This window comes from Pelodiscus sinensis, chromosome 26 (genome assembly GCF_049634645.1).
Source record: "Pelodiscus sinensis isolate JC-2024 chromosome 26, ASM4963464v1, whole genome shotgun sequence".
Taxonomy (NCBI): Eukaryota; Metazoa; Chordata; order Testudines; family Trionychidae; genus Pelodiscus; species Pelodiscus sinensis.
This window is the reverse complement of record NC_134736.1, coordinates 20,491,902-20,499,667: the sequence shown is the minus strand read 5'-3', so window position 1 is coordinate 20,499,667 and position 7,766 is coordinate 20,491,902. Positions and strand designations below refer to the sequence as shown.

At 56.6% G+C, this 7,766-nt stretch overlaps 1 protein-coding gene across 1 annotated transcript; it reads right to left on the bottom strand.

Moving 5' to 3' along the window:
- Window positions 1-1,042: 1,042 nt before the first annotated feature.
- On the bottom strand, window positions 1,043-7,224 carry LOC142820454 (killer cell lectin-like receptor subfamily B member 1B allele B). The gene is made up of 5 exons (XM_075909279.1): window positions 7,212-7,224; window positions 5,956-6,090; window positions 4,230-4,384; window positions 2,186-2,298; window positions 1,043-1,675 (listed from the first exon to the last, which is right to left on the bottom strand). The coding sequence occupies exons 1-5, from the start codon at window positions 7,222-7,224 to the stop codon at window positions 1,552-1,554; spliced, it is 540 nt and encodes a 179-aa protein (XP_075765394.1). The 3' UTR covers window positions 1,043-1,551.
- Between the last annotated feature and the right edge of the window lie 542 nt (window positions 7,225-7,766).

The following is a 7,766-nucleotide window of genomic DNA, read 5'->3' as shown; positions in this document are numbered from 1 at the left end:
ACAGAGGGAGCAGGGGTGTCAGCGGATGAAGCTAGTTATGCTTATAAGAAGCACACGGGATCTTTTTCAGGGGAGAAGGCAACACACTGTGTTAATTGAGAATATACTAGAGAAGCAGTGAGCATCTGCTTTATAAAGCCAGACACATACACTGTGGCCATGTCTACACTACGAGTTTTCTCTGCAAAAAATATACTACTAAGGGACTCATTTGCATGAGCCACAATCTCATTTGCATATTTTCCTGCAGATCTTGGTGTTCCTCATAAAAAAAAATGATTGATGTTTCTCAGTCTTAAAAAGTTTCAGAAACACTGATTTAGACCTACGGCGCAAATGTGTTCTTCAAAAGAGCGGGTCCACATGGCCAAAGTGCATCAAAACAACCATCTGATTTTTCAACAGAGAGCATCCACACCGATTGGACACTCTCGCATTGTGATTACTGTGGACGGGGTGGCCACCAGGGCACCTATGCTTTTTCCTGGAGACCTCTTCTTTCAAAAAAACTCCCTCTTCCTTGTCCACACACGTCGTTTTCTGAAAAAGGCGTCTTCCTTCTGGAATGAGGTTTACTACTGTCAGAAAAAACCCTCTGTTCTACCTGTCACAAGAACGCACTTGCAGTGTGGACGTAAGTGTTGTTTTTGCATAAAAACCCTGCCATGTAGATGCACCCTGTGGCTGCTGGAGTGGGGTGGGGGATAGGTTGGGTTGTTACTTTCCCTTCTGGCTCTGAAGTTTCACAAAGTTTAAACCTAAAAATGTTCCCTCCAGCTCTGAGCTGGGTGTGTTGAAAGGGTGGGGCTGGGCCCTTGGACTGCAGAGTCCCAAAGCTGGCCTGCCCGTGAAAACACCCTGCCCCTCATGGCTTCTTGCTGACTGAGGGGCTGCTGCAGCCAGGTCAGTTTGTTTATCCCCATTTCACAGATGGGGAAATTGAGGCACTGAGAGGGAAAGTGTCTTAGTCACCCAGCAGGTGTTTAGCATCCTATCCAGCAGCCTAATGACAGGAGTTAACGATCGGTTAGGCAGAGGGGTGTCAGGTCACAGGCTTGATGGCAGCAATGGAGGGGCCGGGGAACAGAGCTGAGAGTGGGACCTGACAGAGGTGCCAGGAAATGAAAAGGGGTGAAATAGAGGGGAAAACCCAGATCCCCAGCTGGTGCCAATGGAGCCGAAGCTCCCCTGGAGTCACTGGCCAGATGCCCAGCTGGGACACTCTGGATCTGGGCTGATTTACGTGAGCTGGGGATCTGGGGCAGACTCTTCTCTCCCCAGTACTAGGGGAGAGGACTAGAGATAACCGTCCCCAAGGCTCAGCACAGCGTGACACCCCTCAGCCTAGCCCTGTTGGAACAACAAAACCGGAGCTTGGACTCGCTTCTACAGACTGAGGGAGGGCTGGGAGCCAGGACTCCTGGGTTCCATTTTCCATTTTGTCACCAATTCTCGGTGTGATCTTGGGCAGGTGAGTGTCTGTGACTCGGTTTCCCCAGGTGTGACACGGGGATAATGGAGCCGTGCTCTGAGGTCTCCTCCGTACCCTGCTCAGAGGGGGACGGCGTCTCGCTGGCAAATCCACTGATGTGCAGAGCTGCAGCCTTGTGAATGAATCTGATTCCCCTTCATCATCCCACAGCTGTTCCCCTCAGCTGGGCCTGACACCGGGAGCCTGCGACACACAGGAAAGGCCCCTGTCAGCACCTGTGGGCCCATCACACTCACTCGGCAGCGGCTCTTCCCTGTGCTAACAGGATCCGCAGCTGCCCTGTTCTCCCGTCCAGCTCTGCCCTGGGGCTGCCCCTCCCCACCACTGCCAGGGCCAGCCCAGGGACTCTAACGGCCTCTCCCTGGCCCAAGCCCAGCTCCAGCTCCCTCCTCCCTGCTGCGCTAGGCCCTGCCCATCTCTCTCCTGCCCCACGGCTCCTCCTTGCCGGGCTGTGCCGACGCTGCCCCTCCTGGTCCCCTCCTGCCTCTGGCTGGTCCATGTCTGCCCCTCTCCTGCCCCCCTCTCTGGGGATCCCCAAGGCTCCGGCCTCACCCCTTTGCTCTGCTCCCTCCACAGACTGTCAATGGACAACCTCAGCGTCACCTCACCCTGAACATCCCTGCTCCTCCTCTGCCCTCCCCGTCCCTGTCCCCTTCTGCCCACACAGGGAAAGTGACTCAAGGAATCTCTCACCGGGTCTGATCCAGCCGGGATCCATCCAGCCAGGTCCAGGCCTTCTCCGGGGAGGGGTGGGACAGTCCCACCCAGAGCTGAGAGGGGCCTTGCGTCAGGTCCTGGAGGGCCTCCTGCAGGGAGTGTGACAGGCACCTGGTGACCAGAATGTTCTCTCATGTCCAAGTCGTCATCAAGTCCAGCACCAGAATTATGGGGCTGTGAGCCTGGCAATCCCCATGTAGACCCTCCCTCCATCCGTCCCCCTACATCAGGGCTACTCAACTTTGGAAGCCCTGGGGGCCACAGTGATGCTGAGGGGCACATGCTGAGGGCCACAACTTAAGCGTGGTTCATAGACATGCAAATCCCTTTTTTCACACCGACAGGCATGAACACAAAGACTACACAACACGCAGGCCCCAGTTAAGTCAGTTCTGCTGATATGAACAAAATGCAACAATTCCCCGATTTCCACCCCTATGGCAGCACCTTCACTGAGCAATGACAGTCCAGGAATTTAACTCCGAAAATGCGCAGCTGCAGAACAGCATGACATCGATTACTTCTTTGTTCTGGCTTCCTCCTGTGGGCCACACGTTGAGCTCTGCGTAAACACAAACTACACTGCGGGCCACAAACAAACAGGCTGCGGGCCACATGTGGCCTACAGGACGTGTAGCCCTGACCTGCATCTCTCTTTCCCCCTCCCTCTCTCCTGGGCCACCCCTACCAATACGCAAGCTACACAGCCATGTGGGGCACCACGAAACCTGTGGCACCAAATTGCCCCTGATTTCATGGTGCTCTAGGCAGCCACATGGCACGTAAATGGTAGCCCCAGCTCCAGCTGACCTCTTACAAGCTGCACCCAGCAGGGCCGTTACTGGGGGATGCTGAGCTCCCCAGCATCTTGGCCCCATTTCTCCACCCTTCCTGCCCCCATTCCACCACTTTCCCCCAATTGAAATGGCCTGGGGGCTTAGTAGCACCAGAACAGCAGCAGGAGTCAAGCCTGCCCCCTTAGTAACCAGCAGCGAAGCGACCCCTCCCCAGACCACATGGCTCCACCAGTTCCCAACTGCTTCTTGGTACCAGCGACCAGGGGGTGTGTGTGTGAGGGGGTGACTCCGCCCTTTCCCCAAGTCACGCTTCTAGGAGCCTGGCAAGCAGAGCAGACTGGGGCCCCTGCTATCTGCCTCCCCTTCAGCCCTGGGACTGCCCCCCCCCACACACTCTGGCCCCCACAGCTGTTGAGCACAGCCCCTGCCCCAAATGAGGGGAGGCGCAGGTCGGGAGGCACTGGAAGGGATGGCTCTGTCTCTCTCAGGGTGTCTACACTGCAGAGGGTGTTTTTTTTAATGGCCATTTTTCTGAAAAAATCTTCATTTACATTTACATTGCAGCTGTGTTTTTTTTTTTTTTTAAATCATCGAAACAAAGAGGTTTTTCTGACATTGGAAATCCTCTTTCTACGAGGAAGAAGCCCTTTTCCGAAAGAGCTCTGTTGCATAAAGGCGTGTGTGGGCGGGGAAGAGGGAGTTCTTTCACAAGAGGAAAGAGGAAGAAGCCCAGGTGCCCTGGTGACCACTCCATCCATAGCAATCCCAGCTTACACGGGAGACAGCGTCCGTTCAGTGCGGACAGTATCTTTACACTGACCACACAGCTCTCTGTGCTGTGCAGACGCTCTCTTTCGGAAGACGTTATCCGGAGGATCTCTTCCGGAAAAGTTTCTTCTGAAAGAAGCCTGCAGTCTAGACAGAGCCCCACTCGCACTCCCAGCTGAGCGGGGTTCAGCACACGCACACAGGGGAGGCTAACAATGGCTTAGAGCTGCCTCTGTCACCTACCCTGTCGCTGAGACTAGTGATTTCTGCTGGGCCTGTCAAAGCTGCCTCAGGAGTTTGGACCCCCCTTAGTAACCAGTAATGGGAACAGGGACGTCCAAACCGAACCGCTGGCAGCTGTGAAACTCCCAGTCCTCAAGTGTGTCTAACCAGGCTCTGTACCCAGGCCCAGCCCGGCAGAGGCAGCCCCAGCAGGGGGTTACCGGCCCCTTTACCAGCTCCTCCCGGTCCCGGATCACCAGCAGCTGGGAGCCCCTCGCGGCGCAGTCGCTGCGGCTCTTGTTCCAGGTTTTATTTTCTGTGGAGACCCAGTAGCACTTGTCCCCGCGCAGCCGCCAGTCCGAGGGGCAGAGTTTGCACCCGGCGCCCCCTGCAAAGACACGGGCACCATTAGTGCTCTGAGGCTCATTCCCAGCTACCCCCTTCCTGTGACGGGCAGGGATGGGGATAAATGGGTTTGAATTAGAGATGTTCCATAGTGGTTAACTGAACAGTCGAGTAACTGCATGAATTCGTATCCCTTACTCGATTATTCTATAGTCAGCCGCCAGTGCGCTCCGGCCCCACTCCCGAGGAGCCCCTTGCCCACCCACCCTGCTGCCTCTGTATCAGAGGCAGCAGCAGAGGTGCCAGGCGGGAGCAGGTCTGCAAGGGGAACCCGTTTAAAAACCAGCTCTCCTCTTGGGACAGCAGCAGTCCCTGTCCAGGGGTTGGGGGCATGGCAGGAATCTGAGCTCCTGGACCTGGTGCAAGCTGCCTGCACACCCAGCTCCTAATACTCTTTAAAAGCAGAGCCACAACGGGGGTAGGTCCTGGACCCTGCATGAGCCAGAACTGAGCCGGGCTGCTGGGCATCCTGCTAAACGATGCACTGGCAGAGGGAAGGGGGAAATGCGTGTCGTGTAGAGCATTCACCTATAAGCTTTTGCCTGTCGGTTGATCGACTGCACTCTTCCATCTCCAGTTTGTACTTTCCCCTTGAATCCCCTTTGTGCTCCCTGCAATCGGGGGCTGGGCCCTGCCTGGCTCCAGGGGGATGGTCAAAGGAGCCTTGGGGCTGCTCTGCCTAACCCATTGCTCCCATCTGGGCCCTGGAGAGCAGAGAATTCCCATGGTGCACTGTGCTCTAGCCACACACCCTGCTCTGCCCCTACTGTGGGAGTTGGGAAGAGGCTGTTGCGCAGGGTTCCTGTAAGCTGAGCCTTTGGGTGAGCACCCAGGAGACATTCAAATGCTGCCCAGCCGATTAGCAGAGCGCGCACAGACAGCAGCATGTGTGTCTATTGGTGGTGCACATCCACACATGCCTCAGTGCACAGGGCATTCTGCACACGGCTGGAAAACATTAGAGGGAACATTGGCGAGGGACCCTTCCAGCAGCTCCACGCCAGCAGGACTGGTCTATCTGGGACCAGGTAAGTACCCACATTAAGACCCCTTTTCACAGCCAGAGTGGCCTAGAAGGTCTTGGAGTAACTGTGGGATAAACTCAGACTAGCAGGGAAGGCTGGAACCAAGGGGAGATGTGAAATGGGGGGGACATGGGCCCAGATGCCAGGGAATGGGGTGTGTGTGTGTGTGTGTGTGTGTGTGTGTGTGTGTGTGTGTGTGTGTGGAACCATGAGACAGTGTCTCTAATAACGAGTTTTGACCCCACCTCCCACCGAAAAAAACCCTGGATCACTTTGTATTACAGCTATTTAAATCTTCCCATGTAATACCAGAAAACGGACACTAGGTGTCACTGCCCCACAGCCAGGCCCTGCTGAGGCAGGTACATTCCCAGCCTGGCTCTGAGTGGGGATGGGGACTAGATCAGTGCAGCCAGCAGGGGGCGGCGTGTCCCTGCCCTGCAGGAGCCCCATGGCCTGGCCCCGCAGCTGGGTTCCCACTGGCAGTGCCTGGGGGTGGGCGGCTCAGACACACATGAGCTGGGGTTACCTGCTGGGCCGGGCTGGGCCGGGGGGCACAGCTGGGATCGGACACGCTCCAGGCAGGCGCTGCAGGCTGCTGTGCTGGGGTCCCCACTCCCAGGGGCTGCCGGGATCTGTCCCTTCTCTGACGCCAGGTGGGAAACTGCAAAGCAGCGTTGGGGAGAATGGTGACTGGTCAGTGTTACAGGAGGGTGTTAGACAGGAGAACTGACAGAGCCCTGTGGAGACTGAACTAAGTCTGTTCAGCCTCATCACTTCTGACTCCCCTGGGCTACTGGGTCTGAAAAAGTGGCTGGGACTGAAAAATCAGCTTGAGAGATACCTAAATCCCTTGGGCCTTTCTGCAAACCCAGCCTGTGTTTGCAGCTCTCTCAGTTACTCACCGCTCTCCTCCACAGTGTCAGAGCACCTCAGAGTCTGACCGGATTTAGCCTCCCCACCCCAGGTGAGACACAGCACAGAGCTGTTATCACCACTGTACCACTGGAGAAACTGAGGCACAGAGGGAGGACCAGTCTGGATCCCAGGCTGGGGACAGACCATGTGATCTGGCCCTCTGGGGCTGCAGGTTCAATACAGTGCAGCTCTCCTCACCTGTGTCGGGTCTCAGAGGAAAGGCCAGGAGACATGGGTGGGGGTGTGAGATCGCACAGGAAGCTGAGGGGCTGGGCTGCAGCCCTGAGGGTGTCAGGCTGGTGGTCAGAGTGCCTGGGTCTCTCTGCTGCTACAGTCATTGCTTTGCTCACAGACTTCCTCCCAGGCTGGGATGGGTGCCCCTCCCCTTCGAGTGCTCCCACCTGTGAGGGGCACAGCCTGCCTGCTTAGGACTTTATCTGGCATCTGTCACTTCCCCTCTCTGCCTCTTGCCCACATTCCCTGTGATGCAGGGGAGGGGAGGATCATGGGATAATTCAAGGATTTTAGGCACCTAAAACTGCAGCAATGCCTGAGGGAGGTTTTCAAAAGCACCTCGGCCCAGCTCCTCAACAGTATCCAGGTGCCTAAGTCCCTTGGGTGCTGGGCAGCGCAATATATTTGGGAACCTAGGCCTTAAGGGCCAATTCCCATTTATTTCAATAGGCTTAAAACAACCCACTAGGGCAGGGGTTCTCAAACTTGTGATACTACGACCTCCCTGTAAGTTGCTCTCAACCCCCCTTTCAGTTGCTGAAACCACCCTCTAAGTTGGTCGCAAGCCCCCCGTGGTGGGGGAGGGGGTTGGGACCCACAGTTTGAGAAACTCTGCACTAGGGGCATGTTTACACAGCAGCGTCATTTCTACACTTCAGACCCTTATTTCAATACTAGCCAATAGCGTGTCATAAGATGGGATTTTCGGGTCTCTCCTCTTCATCCCTCTCTCTCTCTCCTCCTCCTGCTGCCTCCTCCCACTCTCAGCTCTCCTCCGCCTTCTGCCTCTCTCTCTGTCTCTCTCTTCTCCTCCCTCTCACGTGGGGGACCATGGAGCCCAAATGGCCGTTTGGGCACCGCGCTCCCTGAGCTGCATGGGGTGTGCGGAGCCCAAACGGTCGCTTGCGCCACTTGCTCCCACTCAGCGTCCCGGCTGAGCAGTGCAGAAGTCAGCTGAGCCCCATGGCAGGAGGTGAAGGGGGGCACGAAGGGGGGCGGGGCAGTGATGCACACAGCCAGGCCCCGCCCCCTGGCCATGTACGCCACCTCCCCCCTTCCTCTCCTGTCTTGGCGCTTGGCTGACTTCTGTGCTGCTCAGCCGGGCCGCCGTGGGGGAATAAGTGCAAGTGGCTGTTTGGGCCCAGCGCTCCCCATGCAGCACTCCCCATGCAGCACTCCTGGGGAACA

Bases quoted from the DNA above. Each gene is read 5' to 3' on its own strand.
- LOC142820454 (XM_075909279.1), bottom strand. The intron at 2,299-4,229 runs GTAAAGGGGCCG...CACTCCCTGCAG, and splicing joins TCCGGGACCGGGAGGAGCTG to GAGGCCCTCCAGGACCTGAC. The intron at 1,676-2,185 runs GTGAGAGATTCC...TGTGTGTCGCAG, and splicing joins TCCCGGCTGGATCAGACCCG to GCTCCCGGTGTCAGGCCCAG.